This window comes from Amblyraja radiata, chromosome 12 (genome assembly GCF_010909765.2).
Source record: "Amblyraja radiata isolate CabotCenter1 chromosome 12, sAmbRad1.1.pri, whole genome shotgun sequence".
NCBI lineage: Eukaryota > Metazoa > Chordata > Chondrichthyes > Rajiformes > Rajidae > Amblyraja > Amblyraja radiata.
Window position 1 is genome coordinate 54,567,644 of NC_045967.1, and position 19,979 is coordinate 54,587,622.

Consider the following 19,979-nt stretch of genomic DNA (forward strand, 5'->3'; position numbering starts at 1 on the left):
GATAACAGCAGATGAAGATTGCTTATCAGCAGGTGGGCAGGTCAGTAAAAGGTCTTGAGCTTGTAAGGGTAGTTTTCTGTACTGTAAGTTCAGCAAATTAAACAGAAAGGTGGCCTTTAAAACAACCTAAGATAGACACAAAAAGCTGGAGTAACTCAGCGGGACAGGCAGCATTTCTGGAGAGAAAGAATTGGTGACGTTTCAGGTCGAGACCCTTCTTCAGATTGATTAGGGGGGGATAAGGGAAACGAGAGATATAGACGGTGATGTAGAGAGATAAAGAACAACCTAGTTCAGTCAGGTTCCCAGCTTTTGGTGTGCTGGCCTTTATAAATCAGAGCATTGAGTATAGAAGTTGGGATGTAATGTTAAAATTGTACAAGGCATTGGTGAGGCCAATTCTGGAGTATGGTGTACAATTTTGGTCGCCTAATTATAGGAAGGATGTCAACAAAATAGAGAGAGTACAGAGGAGATTTACTAGAATGTTGCCTGGGTTTCAGCAACTAAGTTACAGAGAAAGGTTGAACAAGTTAGGTCTTTATTCTTTGGAGCGCAGAAGGTTAAGGGGGGACTTGATAGAGGTCTTTAAAATGATGAGAGGGATAGACAGAGTTGACGTGGATAAGCTTTTCCCGCTGAGAGTAGAGAAGATTCAAACAAGAGGACATGACTTGAGAATTAAGGGACAGAGGTTTAGGGGTAACATGAGGGGGAACTTCTTTACTCAGAGTGGTAGCGGTGTGGAATGAGCTTCCAGTGGAAGTGGTGGAGGCAGGTTCGATTTTATCATTTAAAAATAAATTGGATAGTTATATGGACGGGAGGGTTATGGTCTGAGTGCAGGTAGATGGGACTAGGGGAGAATACGTGTTCGGCACGGACTAGAAGGGTCGAGATGGCCTGTTTCCGTGCTGTAATTGTTATATGGTTATAATGTTGGCTTCTTTCTGTGTGAAGTGTAGATTGAGTCTATTGAGGGGGGGAGGAGGGGTGGTTTGGGGATGTAGTAGAGATGGTTGTCGTGATGGACTAGGCTACGACCACACTGCAGTTTCTTGCAGGCTTGGGCAAAGTAGATGCCTTATCAAGCTGTGGTACATCCTGAAAGGTCCATCTGTGGCCTTGTGAGAAAGTAGACTTGTCGGTGTGCTTTCTTAGCTGAATTGTTAATGTGGTCAACTGCAGGTGAAATTTACCCCGAGGAACTTGAAGCTCCCAACCATCTCCACTTGATGTCACTTTTAACTTTACGTATTTAGATAGGATTCTGCCAGCTTGGAGCAGTTTTCTTGCCGCTGGTAATTAAAATTTTCAGTTGGTCAAATTGAGCCAAACAATTCTTCTCTTCCCTTTTGGTTACCTCCTCATTCACATCCATCTTTGCTCCTGTCATCCCGCAAAGTTGCCTAGTTTCTGTCAGATATGGGAGGTGAAGTTGTAAACAAGGTAAAATCAGATGTAAAAACGCTCCTGGGTTCATGATGTGTTGGAAGGAACTGCAGATGCTGCTTTAAACTGAAGATAGACACAAACACCTGAAGTAACTCAGTAGAACAGGCCGCATCTCTGGAGAGAAGGCATGGGTGACATTTCATTGAATTGTTCTACATCTCTCTATATCATGGTCTATATCCCTTGTTTCCCTTTCCCGGGACTTTCAGTCTAAAAAAGGGTCTCGACCCGAAACGTCACCCATGCCTTCTCTCCAGAGATGCTGCCTGTCCAACTGAGTTACTCCAGCATTTTGCGTCTACCCTGAGATTATGATGCATGTTGTGACTAATTTACTAGGAGAATTTACTAGGAATCCTTTGAAAATGCTCTTCTAAATTATGGAATTATCTATTCCTGAGAGCTTTCATGTCTTGAGAAAGATAGCTTTTGGGATAGAAGGAAATTGAGGGAAAGTGGGAATGGGCAGGAAATGTTGAAGCCAAAAATGAGTCAGCTATGATCTTATTGTAAGACAACTCAGAATGCTGGGGGCATATGGCATACTCTTGTTTCAATTAAGAACAATTGGATTAAACCTAATATTTTCTGGTCAATAAAAAGATAAGATTCTTTAATTGGCTATGAATGCATGCTTCATGAAATGTATCATCTTAATATTTTTGACCAAAGTATTATTTTGTTAAAAGTCTTCAGCATTAAACACAGAAATGATACAATTTTTGGTTAGCTAATAGTGGATGAAAAGAATTGCAAATAGGGGTCATTATGTTTCTAGCTATTCATATTATGTAAAATCTGTAACTTTAAACATAATGCATGCAGCTTTGTTCTTTGTTGGGTTGACATTGGAACCTAGACATTGAAGAAATCAATACATACTGAACATTGGAAAAATAATTTGGTGACATAATATGATAAAATGAAATCCATTCATGTTTTTGGTATCTTGAAAGGTATGTACAAAATCCACTCTTAGTCATGACTGAGTCATGAAGAAACAATATTTTTTTCCCTGCCAGTTTCCGGTTATTGTGTTTCCACTAACTTCCAATGATAGTATCTCTAACCTTGAAGCATATTTAAATTCCAACATTACATGGTAACCTTGAGTATCTTTTGAAATTAACTTTTTTTTAATTTTGGCGGAGTAAAGCATTAGTTGCGGTCCAGAAGCAAATTGAACGTGTGCAAGTGTTACTTTGTTTTAAAAAAAAACATTTTCTATGGCAAAAGGTTAAAATGCCCACCTCATATTTTCTGCGATAAAATGCTTAGTTCTTCAGTTCTTTTGGATTCTGCTTTTAGTGAAAAATGTAAATCAGCATTCACATCTTCTTATGAGGGCAGCAATTTGGTGTCAGATTAGATCCACGGGATTTTTATTCAAAATAGAAACATAGAAAATAGGTGCAGGAGTAGGCCATTCAGCCCATCGAGCCATTCAATATGATCATGGCTGATCATCCAAAATCAGTACCCCGTTCCTGCTTTCTCTTCATATCCCTTGCTTCCATTAGCCCTAAGAGCTATATCTAACTCTCTCTTGAAAACATCCAATGAATTGGCCTCCACTGCCTTCTGTGGCAGAGAATTCCACAGATTCACAACTCTCCGGGTGAAATTTTTTCCTCATCTCAGTCCTAAATGGCCCACCCCTGTGACCCCTAGTTCTGGACTCCTCCAACATCGGGAACATTTTTCCTGCATCTAGCCTGTCCTGTCCTTTAAGGGCCTGTCGCACTTGGGCGACCTAATCCGCGAGTTCTGACGAGTTTGCCCTCGACTCATACTCGCAGCATGGTCGACACGAGGTTGTAGGAGGTCTTCGTAACTCTCCTTCATGCTCGAGAGTGGTCTCCGCGAGGCCTCAGCTAGGTCGCGTTTTTTTTTTCAATATGTTAAAAAATGCCCACAAGTAAAAAAAGGTCGTCATGGAAAAAATCAATACTTTTTTTACTCGTAGATTTAGTCGTAGTAGGTCGGCAAATTAGTCGTAGGTAATCGAGGGTAGTCGAAGGTAGTCGTAGATAGTCTTCATCATAGTCGAAGGGAGGTCGAAGGAGGTCGTCTTCACTCTCCACTATTTGGTGTCCAATTTTCCCGAAGTTAGACGTAGCTAGTCGAAGCTGGTCTTCTACATAGTCGAAGTAGGTCTTCAACATTTCATTTTTTCAAACTCTTCTAAACTCGCCAATTAGGTCGCCCAAGTGGGACAGCCCCTTTTAGAATTTGATATGTTTCTTTAAGTTCCCCTTTCATCTTTTTAAATTCCAGTGAATACAAGCCCAGTCGACTCATTCTTTCATCATGTCAGTCTCATCACCCCGGGAATTAACCTGGTGAACCTACGCTGCATTCCCTCAATAGTAAGAATGTCCTTCCTCAAATTAGGAGACCAAAACTGCACACAATACGCCAAGTGTGGTCTCACCAGGGCCCTGTACAACTGCAGTAGGACCTCCTTGCTCCTATACTCAACTCCTCTTGCTATGAAGGCCAACATGCCATTTGATTTCTTCACTGCCTGCTGTACCTGCATGCTTACTTTCAGTGACTGATGTACAAGAACACCCAGGTCTTGTTGCGCCTCCCCTTTTCCGAATCGGATACCATTCAGATAAGAATCTGCCTTCCTGTTCTTGCCACCAAAGTGGATAACCTCACATTTATCCACATTATACTGCATCTGCCATGCAGCCTCATAGGCCCACTCACCCAACCTATCTAAGTCATCCTGCAGCCTCACAGCATCCTCCTCGCAGCTCACACTGCCACCCAGCTTTGTGTCATCTGCAAACTTGGAGATTTTACATTTAATTCCTTTGTTTAAATCGGTAATGTATATTGTAAATAACTGGGGTCCCAACACTGAGCCTCGTGGCACCCCACTAGTCACTGCCTGCCATTCTAAAAAGGAACCGTTAATTCCTGTCTGCTCTTTGCTCCCTGTCTGCCAACCAGTTCTTTATCCATGTCAATACCCTATCCCCAATACCACGTGCTCTAATTTTGCACACTAATCTCTTGTGTGGGACCATGTCAAAATATGTTTGGTTACAAATTTTGTCAGACATAATTAAAGCACCTACCCTATCATGACCAACTGTCTACTAAATGCTATCTTAGCACTTGCCTCAACTTGGGAGAACTATCTCCTCTGGCAGCTCATTCCATACACGCACCATTCTGTGTGATAGAAAGAGTTGCCACTCAGATTCCTACTTAAATGTTGTCCCTTATCTTAAACCCATGTCCTCAGCTTTCCCCGACCCTGGGCAAAAGAATATACCCTCACCCCAACAATCCCACTACCCCCACCCCCAACCTCAATGCGCACACCTCCACATTCCATTTGTAATAATTTTGCCAATATTTTAATTAGCTATTCTCGTTGCAGTCTGCAACCTTACATTCTCCTTTTCAAAATAAAATCTCGAGTTCCTTATCATTTTGTAACATAAATACTGGATAACTGGAATTGTATACTTTCAAAGAGAATGATTTTCTCATGGTTTAGTGAATGCAGATATCCCTGCTTTGGCTAGCATCTGGTCTCATATCAAAGCAACGATTTGAACATTTGTTTTGCTTCCCTGATCCACTTTGACTGACTTTTTTTATTAGCTTTAAAAAAAAAAATTTAACCCACAAAGATGTACTGATCTCCACAAAACACACAGTGCTGGAGGAACTCAGCGGGTCAGGCATCATTTGCGGAGGGAATGGACAGGGGCTGTTTTGGGTCAGGACCCCTTTTCAGATGTACGGTTTTAATTTGTCCTACTCTCATTAACGTTCTTTCATCTTGCTATACTGTATTAGCAGTTGAGTTGTTGGAGGAGTGTGAATTACAGATTCGGTGTCTAACTTTTGCCGGTTCTGCTGGTACCAAGACCTTCTAATTGAGTTCTAGTTCATGAAGATGAAAATAGTACATAGTATTTGAATGAATCTTCAAGATTTGTGAATTTGTGCATATGCACAAGGGAAGCCAAATCCATAACAAAAAAAAACCCACACTGTTCAGGTCTGACTTACATCAATATTTTTTTTGAAAACCATCAGAATTGCAAGTCTTAAGAGCACAATTATTTTTCTTCTTTTATAACAAAAGCCAAATCCTTAAAAATAAATAAAACTACAGAATTGTCATAACTCCACGAGTCAGGCTGCATACCTGCAGAACATGGATAAGTTACGTTTCGGCTCGGGACCTTTCTTCAGACTGATTGTAGTGGGGCGTGGGGGAGGATAGCTGGAAGAGAGGAGGGGCAAGACAAAGCCTGACAGGTAATAGATTGATAGAGGGGAGATGAGGCTTGGGGGTTGCTAGGCAGAGATGAAAAGACAGAAGATGTGAAACAAAAGGAGTAACAAATGTGAGGAAGGGTCTTGACCCGAAACAACACCTATCCATGCTCTCCAGAGATGCTGCCTGACCCGTTGAGTTACCCCAGTCTTTGTGTCTTTTTTGAATCCCTCAAATATTTGGGTCACTAGAAGAATTGCAAATATTAAGAGCTTGATGACTTTTTCTTTCCCCCCCTCTTTTTAACCCTTTTAGGCTTGCACAAAATGGTAGCTGGTTAGTTAGTTTAGTTTATTGTCACATGTACCGAGGTACAGTGAAAAGCTTTTTGTTGCGTGCTAACCAGTCAGCGGAAAGACAATACATGATTACAATCCAACCATTTACAGTGTATAGACACATGATAAGGGAATAACGTTTAGTGCAAGGTAAGGCCAGCAAAGTCCGATCAAGGATAGTCCGAGGATTACCAAAGAGGTAGATGGTAGTTCAGCACGTCTCTCTGGTTGTGGTAGGATGATCCTCATGATTACTTGTCCTCTCTGAATTTACCCGCCACTGAGTTCATTGCAGCATTTGAGCATTGAGTTTTGGCCTGACGGATGTTTATTGACAGCTGTGGCTGGGCCTTATGTGAGATTGTGCTCCTACCCCAGCCACTGCCAGGCTCTGAAGATGGACAGGAACCGGCCCAGTTTATGTTTTGTCGCGTTTATTATACATTATCTGTGTGCATTGTGTTTACAACCTTTTAAGAATCTCATAAATATAATTCAGAGCGACAGTGTGTTTTGGAGAACACGGACAGGCGGCGTTTCAGGTCTGGACCCTTCTTCAGGACCCTTAGTCCTAAGAAGGGTCCCGACTTGAAATGTCACCTATCCATGTTCACTATGGATGCTGCCTACCTGCTGGTAGTAAGTTGTCTTGTTTTGTAAACCAGCATCTTGTATCTGTATTGATAGCGTGTTTTGCTTTTTTAGAATAGATTTACATTATGTGTACTATGTTTACATGCCTGTTATGCTGTAAGTAAGAATTTTATAGTTCTGTTCTTGATACATATGAAACAGAGGGACAGTATCTTTTATTCATTAAGTAAGATTAGTTATAGTTCCGTTCTTAGTAGATATTTCACATGGACAGTGTGTGTGTTGTTTATTATGCAGTATGAGTGTGTGTTTACTTACCCGTTTTTGCTGCTGGGAAGTAAGAACATCATCAGTTTATTCTCGGTCCACATAACACAGAGGGTCAGTGTGTTTTGGTTTTAATGTACATTATCTGCGTGCACTGTGTTCTATTCTTGGCATAAAGGACACAGGAGGACAATGTAATTTGTTTATTGTACGTTATCTGTGTGTGTGTACTGTTTACAGGCCTGTTATGCTGATGGAAGTAAGAATGTCACTGTTCCATTCTCAGTAAATATGACATGGACAGCGTTTTTTGTTTATTGTACATTATGACTGTGTGTTTACAGACACGCTGCTGCAAGTAAGTTCCATTCTCGGTACATCAGGCAGAGGAGCAGTGTGCTTGGTTTATTATGTATTATGAGAGTAATGGTTTACAGGCCTGTTATGTTTGCTGCAAGTAAGAATTTCATTGTCCCATTCTTGGTAAATACAACACAGGGACAGTGTGAGTGAGTGAGTGTGTGTTTACAGACCTGTTGTGCTGCAGCAAGTGAGAATATCGTCTGTTGTCTGTACACATGACACTGAAGGACAGTGTGTTTTGTTTATACATTATGTGCACGTACTGTTTTTACAGGCTGCTGCATGGGAGAATTTCATTGTTCCATTCTCAGTAAATATGGCACAGGAACAGTGTTTATGATACATTGTGCGTGTGTGTTTACAGACCTGGCTATGCTGCTGAAAGTAAGAATTTCATCGTTCTGTTCTCAGTACACATAACACAAAATGAACAGTGTGTTCATTCTGAAGAAGGGTCTCGACCCGAAACATCCACCTATTCCTTCGCTCCATAGATGCTGCCTCACCCGCTGAGTTTCTCCAGCATTTTTATCTACCTTTGATTTTTCCAGCATCTCCAGTTCCTTCTTAAACAGTGTGTTTTGTTTTGTGTTTTTATGTGTGAGCATTGTTTTATGTGTTGATTTATCATGTGTTACGTGTGGGTACTGTTTACAGGCTTGTTATGTTGTTACAAGTAAGACTTTAATGTTCTGTTCTTGGTACACATGACAGTGTGTTTTGTTTATACATTATCTGCCTTTTCTGTTCTTGACACATAGGACAGAGAACAGTTTGTTTTGTTTAGATACATAGAAACATAGAAAATAGGTGCAGGAGTAGGCCATTTGGCCCTTCGAGCCTGCACCGCCATTCAATATGATCATGGCTGATCATCCAACTCAGTATCCTGTACCTGCCTTCTCTCCATACCCCCTGATACCTTTATCCACAAGGGCCACATCTAACTCCCTCTTAAATATAGCCAATGAACTGGCCTCAACTACCTTCTGTGGCAGAGAATTCCAGAGATTCACCACTCTCTGTGTGAATTTTTTTTTCCTCATCTCGGTCCTAAAAGATTTCCCCCTTATCCTTAAACTGTGACCCCTTGTTCTGATATAATATCTGTGAGTGTATGTTTACAGGCCAGTTATGCTGCTGCATGTATGAATCTCATTTTTCACATCTAGGCACATGTGACACAGAGAGGGACAATGTGTTTTGTTTAAACATTATATGCAAGTACTGTGCTTACAGGCCTGTTATGCTGCTGCAAGTAAGAATTTAATTGTTCTGTTCTTGGTACACATCAAAGATCTTATAGCGAAGCATCTTTGGTACACATGGCACAGAGGGACGGTGTTGTTTTGTTAAGTGTTTTGATTTGTGAGCATAGTGTTAGGTGTTTATTTATTATGTGTTAGTACGGTGTTTCCAGATCTGTTAAGCTGCTTACAAGTAAGAGTCTCATTGTTATGTTCTTGGTACATATGACACAGAGGGACGGCGTATTTTGTCTAGACATTATATGCAGGTACAGTGTTGACAGATCTGTAATGCTGCTACAAGGAAGAATTTCATTGCTCTTTTCTCACTACTTATGACACAGAGGGGCAGTATATTTTGTGTGTACATTATATGCAGTGACTAGCGGGGTGCCGCAAGGCTCGGTGCTGGGACCCCAGTTATTTACAATATATATTAACGATTTAGACGAGGGAATTAAATGTGACATCTCCAAGTTTGCGGATGACACAAAGCTGGGTGGCAGTGTGAGCTGCGATGAGGATGCTATGATACTGCAGGGTGACGGATAAGTTGGGTGGGCAGATGCATGGCAGATGCAGTATAATGTGGATAAATGTGAGGTTATCCACTTTTGTAGCAAGAACAGGAAGGCTGATTATTATCTGAATGGTGTCAGATTAGGAAAAGGGGAGGTGCAACGAGACCTGGGTGTGCTTGTACATCAGTCACTGAAAATAAGCATGCAGGTACAGCAGGCAGTGAAGAAAGCTAATGGCATGTTGGCCTTCATAGCGAGAGGATTCGAGTTTAGGAGCAAGGAGGTCCTGTTGCAGTTGTACAGGGCCCCGGTGAGACCACACCTGGAGTATTGTGTGCAATTTTGGTCTCCTAATTTGAGGAAGGACATTATTGCTATTGAGGGAACGCAGTGTAGGTTCATCAGGTTAATTCCCGGGATGGCGGGACTGACATATGATGAAAGAATGGATCGACTGTGTTCATATACACTGGAAAGGATGAAAGGAGATCTTACAGAAACATATAAAATTCTTAGAGGATTGGACAGGCTAGATGCAGGAAAAATGTTCCCGATGTTGGGGGAGACCAGAAGCAAGGGTCACACAGTTTAAGAATAAGGGATAAGCCATTAGGAGTGAAACAAGGAAAAACTTTTTCACCCAGAGAGTTGTGAATCTGTGGAATTCACTGGATATTTTCAAGAGAGAGTTAGATTTAGCTCTTTGGGCGAAAGGAATCAAGGGATATGGGGAGAAAGCAGGAACGGGGTATTGATTTTAGATGATCAGCCATGATCATATTGAATAGTCTACTCCTGCACTTCTGTGTCTATGCAGGTACAGTGTTTACAGGCCTGCAATGCTGCATGCAATTAAGAATCTCACTGTTCGATTCTCACCAGACATGACAATTAAACACTTAACGACAAATTCTAAAACTTTTTTTGTAGTTTGAAGCGGGGGGACGGGGGGACGGGGGTGAATAAGGCGGGGGTCACTCACGGGGAGGGGGGGCAAGCTCCATCCTCTCTACCGGGGCTAGGCCGCGTTGCCATGGCGATGGGGGCGCTGATCTCTCTCTCCTTCTCTCTGCCCCTTGTAGGTCCTCTCATCTCTCCCCACCTCTCTCTCTCTCAACCCCTTGCAGGCACTTCTCTCCTCTCCCCCGACATCTCTCCTTCCTTTCTCCTCTCCCTCTATACTCCTTGCAGTTCTGTCCTCTCGCCCTCTCTCCTCCCGCCTCTCTCCTGCTCTCTCTCTACCCCTTCTCTCTCTCTCTCCCCCCCTCCCTCTCTCTATCTACCCCTCCTCTCTCTCTTCCTCTCCCCCCTCCTCTCTCTCCATCTGCTCCTCTAACCGTCCCCTCCTCCCCCCCCTAACTCTGCCTCCCTCCTCTCTCCTGTTCCCCTCTCTCCAGTTACCCTCCCTCCCCACACCTCCTCCTACTTCTACCCTTCCCTCTCTCATTCTACTTCTCCCTCCCTCTGCCCCTTCCTCCCTCATTCTCTCCCTCCACCCCTTTCTCTCTTCTGTATCTCCCTGCTCCCCTCCCCTATCTCTCTCTCCCCTCCTCTCTTCCCCTCCCCTATCTCTCTTTCTCCTTTCCTCTCCTCTCCCTCCCCCTCCCTCTCTCCTCCCCTATCTCTGCCTCTCTTCGTGTCTTCCCCTCCCTCCCTCCTCGCCTCTCCCTCTCTCCCCTATCCCCCTCCCTCCCTCCCTCCCTCCCTCCTCTACCTCTCCTCTCCCCCCCCGGGCGCGGGGACTATGGGTAGGAAGCGCGGCTTCGCGGAGGAGGCGCCGGCGGACAGCAAGATGGCGGCGGGCTGCTGCGGAGTGAAGAAGCAGAAGCTGTCGAGCTGCTCCTCGTCGTCCACCTCGTCGTCGTCCTCCTCCTCCGCCAACGCCAACGCCAACGCCGCCAGCGCCGCCAACACGGGCGACAACCACTGCAAGGAGGCGGGCCGCGCCAACGGCTGCCTCGGCCCCGGCGGCAGGAGCATGGTGGTCAACGCCGAGATGTGCTGCTTCTGCTTCGACGTCCTCTACTGCCATCTGTACGGATACCAGCCTCCCCGCAGTCCCCGCTTCACCAACGACCCCTAGTAAGTCTCTGCTCCCCCCCCCCCCCCTCATCTCCCCTCATCTTCCCTCCCCTCATCTTCCCTCATCTCCCCTCCCCTCATCTCCCCTCATCTTCCCCCCCCTCATCTTCCCTCATCTCCCCCCCCCTCATCTCCCCTCATCTCCCCTCCCCTCATCTTTCCCCCCCTCCCCTCATCTTCCCCCCCCCCTCATCTTCCCTCATCTCCCCTCCCTCATCTCCCTCCCTTCATCTCCCCCCCTCCCCTCATCTTCCCCCCCTCCCCTCATCTTCCCTCATCTCCCCTCCCCTCATCTCCCCCCTCCCCTCATCTTTCCCCCCTCCCCTCATCTCCCCTCCCCTCATCTCCCCCCCTCCCCTCATCTTCCCTCATCTCCTCCCCTCATCTTTCCCCCCCTCCACTCATCTTTCCCCCCTCCCCTCATCTTTCCCCCCCCTCCCCTCATCTTCCCCCTCCCCTCCCCTCATCTCCTCTCCCCTCATCTCCCCTCCCCTCATCTCCTCTCCCCTCATCTCCACTCCCCTCATCTCCTCTCCCCTCATCTCCCCTCCCCTCATCTCCCCTCCCCTCATCTCCCCTCCCCTCATCTCCCCTCCCCTCATCTTCCCCCCCCCTCCCCTCATCTTTCCCCCCCTCCCCTCATCTTCCCTCATCTCCCCTCCCCTCATCCCCCCCTCCCCTCATCTTTCCCATCTTCCCTCATCTCCCCTCCCCTCATCTTTCCCCCCCTCCCTTCATCTTCCCCCCCTCCCCTCATCTCCCCCCCTCCCCTCATCTTCCCCCCCCTCATCTTCCCTCATCTCCCCTCCCCTCATCTTTCCCCCCCTCCCCTCATCTTTCCCCCCCTCCAATCATCTTCCCCTCCCCTCATCTTTCCCCCCCCTCCCCTCATCTTCCCCCCTCCACTCATCTTTCCCCCCCTCATCTCCCCCCTCCCCTCATCTCCTCCCCCCTCATCTTTCCCCTCCTCCCCTCATCTTCCCCCCCTCATCTTCCCCCCCTCATCTTTACCCCCCTCTCTTCCCCCCTCCCCCTCATTTTTACCCCCCTCTCTTCCCCCCTCCCCCTCATCTTTACCCCCCTCTCTTCCCCCCTCCCCCTCATTCCCCCCTCCCCCTCATTCCCCCCTCCCCCTCATTCCCCTTTCCCCCTCCCCTCTTCCCCATCCCCCCTCTTTTCCCCCTCTCCCCCCCTCCCCCCCCCCTCTTTTTCCCCCTCCCCCCTCTTCCCCCCCTCCCCCCTCTTCCCCCCCTCCCCCTCCCTCCCCCCTCTTTTTCCCCTTCCCCCCTCTTCCCCCCCTCCCTCCTCTTTCCCCCCCTCCTCCCTCTTTCCCCCCCTCTTTTTCCTTCCCCCCCCTCTTCTCCCCCTCCCCCCTCTTTTCCCCCCTCCCCCCTCTTTTCCCCCTCCCCCCTCCCTCCCCCTCTTTCCACCCCCCTCTTTCCCCCTCTCCCCCCTTCTTCCCCCCTCCCCCTCTTTCCCCCCCCCCCCTCTTTTTCCCCCTCCCCTCTTTCCCCCCCTCCCCCCTCTTTTTCCCCCTCCCCCCTCTTTCCCCCCTCCCTCTTTTCTCCCTCTTCCCCCCCCATCCCCTCTTTCCCCCTCCCCTCTCCCCCCTCCCCCCCCCACGCCCCTCTCCATTCCCCCCATTCCCCCCCCCCCCGTCCACCCACCTCCATTCTCCCCCCCCCCCCATCCATTCTCCCCCCCCCTCCCTTCCACTCCTCCCCTCCATTCCCCCTCCCCTCCATTCAACCCCCTGCCCTCCGTCTCCGTCTCCCACTCCTCTACTCCCCTCCACTCCTCTACGCCCTTCAACTGATCCCCCCCCCCCCCCCCCACAATTAAAAAAACAATCATAGATAGACACAGTGCTGGAGTAACAGACTTCAGTCTGAAGAAAGGCCTCAAACCATTCCTTCGCTCCAGAGATGCTGCCTGTCCAGCTGAGCTTCTCCCGCATTTTGTGTCTCTCTTTGGTTTAAACCAGCATCTGCAGTTTCTTCCTACACAGAAAATAAAAATCATAAATTGAAACTCCTCTGATTTATCCTCCCCCCCCCCCAAGAAGAGCTGGACCCGGTTACAAGTAACACAATTCATTCTCCTCATTACAGCCCCACCTCCCCGTCCAGAGGTTTTTGTAAGTGAACCAACTTCACAAACTCATTCTCCTCATTTCCCCATTCCCCATTCAGAGGTGTGTCTGCGTGTTTCATTTCACAAACAAAGGAAACAGACAGCACAAATCTCTGCATCTTTCTTCTACTACCCCCACCACCACCCCAAAAAAACATTTGCCATTCCTCCCCCCCACTATTTTAATTGTAATCGAGTGTTATTTTTGACCAGGACCAGGTCCAGGTACTTTTTTTTTGTCTCTTTCTCCCTACCTCCCTCCCAGGGCCTGTTGGCCTCGTCAAATGTTGATCAATAATGTCAAGTTACTGAGCAAAAAAAGACAAAAAAAAGTGCTGGAGGAACTCGGTGGGATCAGGCAACATTTACGAATCTGGTTTTAAAAAAAAGAATCAAAAGGCACCAAACTGGTAAAAAATGATCGAAAAAGTGTTTGCATCCATCGTTTTAGAAACATGTAAAACATGTTAAGAAGTGGTTATTTTTCTGGCTATTGCTTGTTGGCAAGTGTATTGTTCAGAGCACAAATGTGCAAAAGTGACTGGACAGATTTTGGGTCGGGTCTTTTCTGAATCGGGCTAAAGAAAGGTCCTGAGCTGAAACATTTGTCAGTCCATTCCCTCCACAGAGGCTGCCTGAACCAAAACGTTTCTCCAGCACTTTGTTTCACTCAAGCATCCTTGTTCCTTGTGCCTATACTTACCTTATGGGAGACTTTTGTCTGATCCTCCCATTCGGAGATGTTGCTAAGTTAAAATTGCCAGCCTGTTTAAAGTGTAAATCTTTTCTTTCCTCCTCGCTTTCCAAAGTTGTCACGAGTGAAGTGAGATCCACTGTTGATTTTTTTTTGGTTGGTTTGGCTGTGTCCCCAAGGAAACTCCGAAGCCATCCTGCATTATGTGCTTATTCCCGGAGAGCGGTATCGTTTTACAGACTCGTCGGTTTTAGCCTTTGTCAATGTTACAAATCTGGTTTCAATAAGTAAAGGGGAAAATCGCAGAAGTAGATAAAATGGATCACTGTTGTTTGCGTTAGTTACGTTCTTGCGAGTGCAGCGACTTGTTGTCTTTTCTTAATGGAGCTTGAAATTGATAACTTGGTTTATGTTCCAGGAATTATCTTAGAATGGAATCGTGACCATGCTGCTGGTTTTTAATTTGCGAATCAGCGGGTATTTGCGTTGATTTACGATGTTTTTGATTAGTCCTCCAAGGGAAAAATAAGCTTGGCGTTATTTTGGATCTTTCAATGACATTTTGAGACCCCCATGAAATGAGCCACCAATGATTTCAAGTCATTTGCTTTGCGCTGAGATTCTGATATTAAGGGTGCAATTGTTCTAACTTCAGGTAACCCTTGCCTCCCCCCCCCCCCCCCCCCCCTCGCCATCCCCCCCCCCCCCCCGACAGTCTGAAGAAGGGTCTCGACCTGAAACGTCACTCATTCCTTCTATCCAGAGATGCTGCCTGTCCCATTGAGTTACTCCAGCATTTTGTGTCTATCTTCGGCTTAAACCATCATCTGCCGGCTTTAACCATCATCTGCAGTTCCTACCTACAACATTGCTCTGGAGTGATTGCTATGTTCAACTTAATTGTTAACTATGGAATTGTTAATACGGAAGTGTTTGTATTTAGTCGTACGAAACTGGTAAAAGTATCAATGAAGTATCAATGACAAAAATGCTGGAGAAACTCAGCGGGTGAGGCAGCATCTATGGAGCAAAGGAATAGGCGTCGTTTCGGGTCAAGACCATTCTTTAAATTGGTTTGGAAACTTTTTAGTTTAGTTTATTATCACATGTACTGAGGTACAATGAAAAGCTTTTGTACAACATGTAACAACATGTAAAATATTTTACTAAAATGGTTAATTTTCCAGCCCATTGCTAGTTCACAAGTGTATTGTTCAGTGCTCTAATGTGCAAAAGTGACTGGCTACTTGGCATTGATCTGATTTTGGAAAGGATTAGTGATTTTTTTTTCCAATAATATGTACAATGTACTGCAGTTGAAGATTATTCACTTGGATATTTTTGGTGAATTTGTCGTATTATGAAATAGTTGATCCGATTTTGAAAGTGGCATTTTTTTAACAAGCGCTCTGACATTAAGGGAAGGCAGAGTTGAGCATGAATTGGAATTTGTGGAGGGAAATGGGCAATGGTTGCTTCGGGTGGGGACCCTCGAGTCCACGGATGCTGCATGATCCACTGACTTGTTTTGCTCACGATTCCAGCATCTGCAGTCCCTTATCTTTATGATATTCCTTGCGTGATTAAATTTGTTCTGTTTCTTTCTCTGCTTTTTGCCGAGCATCCGATTTGTGTTAGAGATATTATCCTGAAGTAATTTCCTTTCCATTTTCATAACACACTGCATACAATTCTGGCTAGAGGTTGAGCTGTGTCACATGTGCTAATGACCCTACATGAACTCTGGATTCACAAGCAGGCGACTATACCGGGCGGGGGAGGAATTGTTCAAGATTTCAGCATCTGCAGTCTCTTATGTCTCCGAGTATTTGGTCAAATTTTTTGGTGTTTTTTATGACCGAAAATAAATTAGAATAGAGTGCGCCATGCATTGTGATATGGAACTAACATTCTAAATATATCTTGATCAGTAATTAATTAAAAAGTGAGCTTTAGTTTTCCGCATCATGGAGTTTATGCTACACTAATTTGCAGCACATTGTCCAGGATCAGTCTTTAGTTTTAGTTTTAAAGATACAGCGTAGAAAGTGGTCCTTCGGCCCACTGTCCACACCGACCACCCCTACACTACTTCCATCCTGCACACTAGGTACAATTTTACGGAAGCAATTAACCTACGAACCTGCACGTCATTGGGATGGGGGAGGAAACCGGATCACTTGGAGAAATCCCACTTGGTCACAGGTATAACATGCAAACTCTGCACAGACAGCACCCAAGGTCAGGACCAAACCCGGGTCTGGTGTTGTAATGTCCCTGTCCCATTTAGGCAATTTTAGGTGACTACATGCGATTAGTCTGTCGCCACATGGTCGCCGGGGTGTCGCCTGTATGGTCGTGAATAGTCTCCTCAGTTGCCCAAAGAATCGTAGCGTTTTTCTGGTCGCCGCCGGATTTTGAAATGTTCAAAACTTTTCGGCGACAGTTGGCTTGACGCCAATGAGCGTAGCTTGACTTCTCCTGACGTAGGTGCTGTCGTAAGTTGCCACTAGGATGACGTAGGTAGTTGCCGGTACTGACTTCGGTGAATTCCATTGGCGACTACCTACGTCAACCGGCGACAGGTACCGGCGACTGAATTGTCTTACCTTGTCGTAGCTTGTCGCGGGTGGACATGGGTGTGGTAGTAGATGGTCGTAGGTCGTCCTAATGTCGGTAGCTTGACGTCGACTAGGTGGTAGGTTGTTGTAGACATTGTCATAGACATTCTCGTAGGGGAGTTAGGGCTTTTCGGCGACCTGCTACGACTATGGCAGTCGCAGAAAAAATCGCCTAAGTGGGACAGGCCCATAAGGCAGCAACATTACTGCTGCGTCACTGTTGTGATTATTTAAGCAGTTTTAATTTTTCACAGATTACATGCAAGCTTAAGAGTTTAGACGGGCATCTTGGTCAGCATGGACAAGTTCTATCCTATAACAAGTTGGTGAATTTCAGAGGAATGGTTGCGTTGATCTTGAGAGGAATCTATTGCTAGTGAGATGTATATTTTCCTTATAATTGAAGAAATATTCTTGGGCCTGTGTAGAATTGGCACAACAGGATCATTATTTTATTAAAAATATCAAGAAAATGTACAGCTGATAATGATTGTGATTGGCTTTGAGATATGTCATAACTTCAAAAAGTGAGCTTTGAGAATAAGAAAGAATGAGATGCTCCATGCATTGTGATATGAAACTTCCTATCTCAGTACGTTTAAACCAAGACAGTAACAGTATACTGCAGCCTTGAGATGTAAGGTCATAAGGAATAAGAGTTAAGAATAAGAATTAAGCCATTCGGCCCATCGATTCAATCATGGCTGATCTTTCTCTCCATCCTAACTCCATTTTCCTGCCTTCTCCCCATAACCTCTGACACCTGTACTAATCAGGAATCTATCTATCTATGATGTAATATAGGTCCCCACCTGAAACGTTGCCTGTTCAATCCCCCACAGATGCTGGCTGACCTGCTGAGTTCCTCTGGCATTTTGTGTTTTGCCTACAGTATGTAATGTTGGAGCACAGGAAGAGTGAATAGGGTGTTATGGGTTGTGGGGAAAAGGAGGAGAATGGGGTTAGGAGGGAGAAATAGATCAGCTATAATTGAATGACAGAGCAGACTTGATGGGCTGAATAGCCTAATTCTGTTTCTATCACATTAACTTCAATACCTGGTGCTTATTTTGTTTGCATATTCTGATGGAAGCAGCCTTTCAAAATGTGGACTGAATACAATGTCTCTGGAATGGCACAACTAGATTGCAAAGAAATGAACTGACAGTGAAATTACAAATGATTTTGGTTTACACAAAATACTAGTATGGAAGCTGCAGTGAGATTCTAAAGCGGGATAGATGTTATGTTTTTATAAAACAAATATTGTGGTTGACTAATCATCAAATATTTTGAGCATTTGAATCTGGGTGCTCCTCACACCCCAGCCCAAAACATTATCACACTTTTATAAGCAGGTGTCTGTTTCCCTTTCCAGAAAGTCAGATTCTGTTCTAAAAATATTTTAAAGCGCTCTGTTCAGCATCCCATTTTAATTTGTTAAACAGCTTCTTTTGTGTGATTGTTAGATTTGAGTATCTTTGTTAGTTTTTCACAACTTGATGGAATATCTTGCCCTAGTTCATCATAAACGTCATTCTGTACTCAATCAGATGATAATCTTTTGGCTCAGATGGAAAGACCAAAGTCCATACTTCTCAGTTCCTCTTTCCCAAGAAACCTTTTGTCTGACTATGGTAGACAAAAATGCTGGAGAAACTCAGCGGGTGAGGCAGCATCTACGGAGCGAAGGAAATAGGCAACGTTTCGGGTCGAGACCCTTCTTCAGAAGGGCCTATTCCTTCGCTCTATAGATGCTGCCTCACCCGCTGAGTTTCTCCAGCATTTTTGTCTACCTTCGATTTTCCAGCATCTGCAGTTCCTTCTTAAACATTTTGTCTGACTATCGTGCTTTTCCTTGCCCTAATCATTTTAACATCAGAAAGTGGAAGCATTATTTTTTTTAATTTGTCTTTTACTACAATAACATTTGAAGTTGATGTGGATTGGTGCAAAAACTCTTCACTGGATGCAGTCACACCTTGCACAAAACTGGATGACGTAGTTGTTAGAGGTCAGACATTAACCTGAGAAATTGCTCATGAAAGTGTCCTGGATTAACTGCTTCAGTGAACATACATCTTTATTATAAGAAGTGGGGAATCTCCCTGATTGCTCAGTCTCATTGAGGCGTAGAACCACGTGGCATGGAAACGGGGCTTGCGGCCCACCTTGTCCACAGCTAATCTCATTTTATGGGCCCATGGATCTTTAAACCCTTGCTATTCCTATTTATGTTCAAATATCCTTTAAAGGTTGTAATCGTCTTCACTTCTCTTGCTTCCTCCTGAGTGTATAATTTCAATTGCAATTCCTCCAGCAGTTATTAGTCTATGCCCAGATTTAGTAAAACAGGTACAGCATTCAGAATTGGGCTTTTGTTCCAGCCAACCATCAGATATTTCTGACAAGTGTTTTTCTTGTTACCTGACCAGTTTTTATAAAGTGGAACCACTTTCTCGTAACATTCAGTGGCATTGTCTGCATTGTAAATGCCCCGCTATCAACATCAAGTTGGATTGAGCAGCACTTGGTAAAATAAGGCTGGGTATTCCACAATGACATTCATCCTCCTAACTGTCCAGAAACCTACGGAGTACATTATGAGTTATAAGGGCACGATAATCAGACAGAAAGTTACTTGGGAATGTGGAACTGAGAAGTTTGGACTTTGGCCTTTCCATTTGAGCCAACAGCTGATCAAGTACGGAATGACAAGTAATGAGTTTGCTGCTATAGTCTCCACTTGACTATGAATGCAGGAGTAGTAGAGTCATAGAGTGATACAGTGTGGTAACAGGTCCTTCGGCCCAACTTGCCCACACCGGCCAAAAAAGTCCCAGCTACACTAGTCCTACTTACTTGCACTTCGTCCATATCCCTCCAAACTTGTCCTATCCATGTACCTGTCTTAATTGTTTCTTAAACAATGGGATAGTCCCTGCCTCAACTACCCTCTCTGGCAGCTTGTTCCATACACCCACCATCCTTTGTGTGAAAAAGTTACCTCTCGGATTCCTATTAAATCTTTTCCCCTTCACCTTCAACCTGTGTCCTCTGGTCCTCGATTCCCCTACTCTGGGTAAAAGACTCTGTGCATCTACCCGATCTATTCCTCTCATTATTTTGTATACCTCTATAAGAACACCCCTCATCCTCCTGCGCTCCATGGAATAGAGACCCAGCCTACTCAACTCAACCTCTCCTTATAGCTCACACCCTCTAGTCCTGGCAACATCCTTGTAAATCTTTTCTGAACCCTTTCAAGCTTGACAATATCCTTCCTATAACATTACAACCAGAACTGAACACAATATTCTAAATACGGTCTCACCAACATCTTATACAACTGCTACTTGACCTCCCAACTTCTATACTCAATACTCTGATGAAGGCCAAAGTGCCACAAGTC

The 19,979-nt window shown here is 45.1% G+C and overlaps 1 protein-coding gene and 1 long non-coding RNA gene across 3 annotated transcripts in view; one reads left to right on the forward strand and one right to left on the reverse strand.

Moving 5' to 3' along the window:
• Positions 1-10,170, reverse strand: part of LOC116979227 — an 80,944-nt gene extending 70,774 nt beyond the window's left edge. Inside the window, exon 1 of the long non-coding RNA XR_004413652.1 lies at positions 10,020-10,170. This is a non-coding gene — a long non-coding RNA (uncharacterized LOC116979227). The remainder of the gene's footprint in view (positions 1-10,019) is intronic.
• A 586-nt stretch (positions 10,171-10,756) lies between these two features.
• ammecr1 (AMMECR nuclear protein 1) overlaps positions 10,757-19,979 on the forward strand; it is a 110,104-nt gene continuing 100,881 nt past the window's right edge. The window contains exon 1 of one of the 2 annotated variants that reach the window (XM_033030809.1): positions 10,757-11,119. In XM_033030809.1, coding sequence (XP_032886700.1) covers positions 10,782-11,119 — 338 coding nt within the window. In that variant the 5' untranslated portion in view covers positions 10,757-10,781. The remainder of the gene's footprint in view (positions 11,120-19,979) is intronic. The other variant, XM_033030810.1, reaches the window with a different exon arrangement.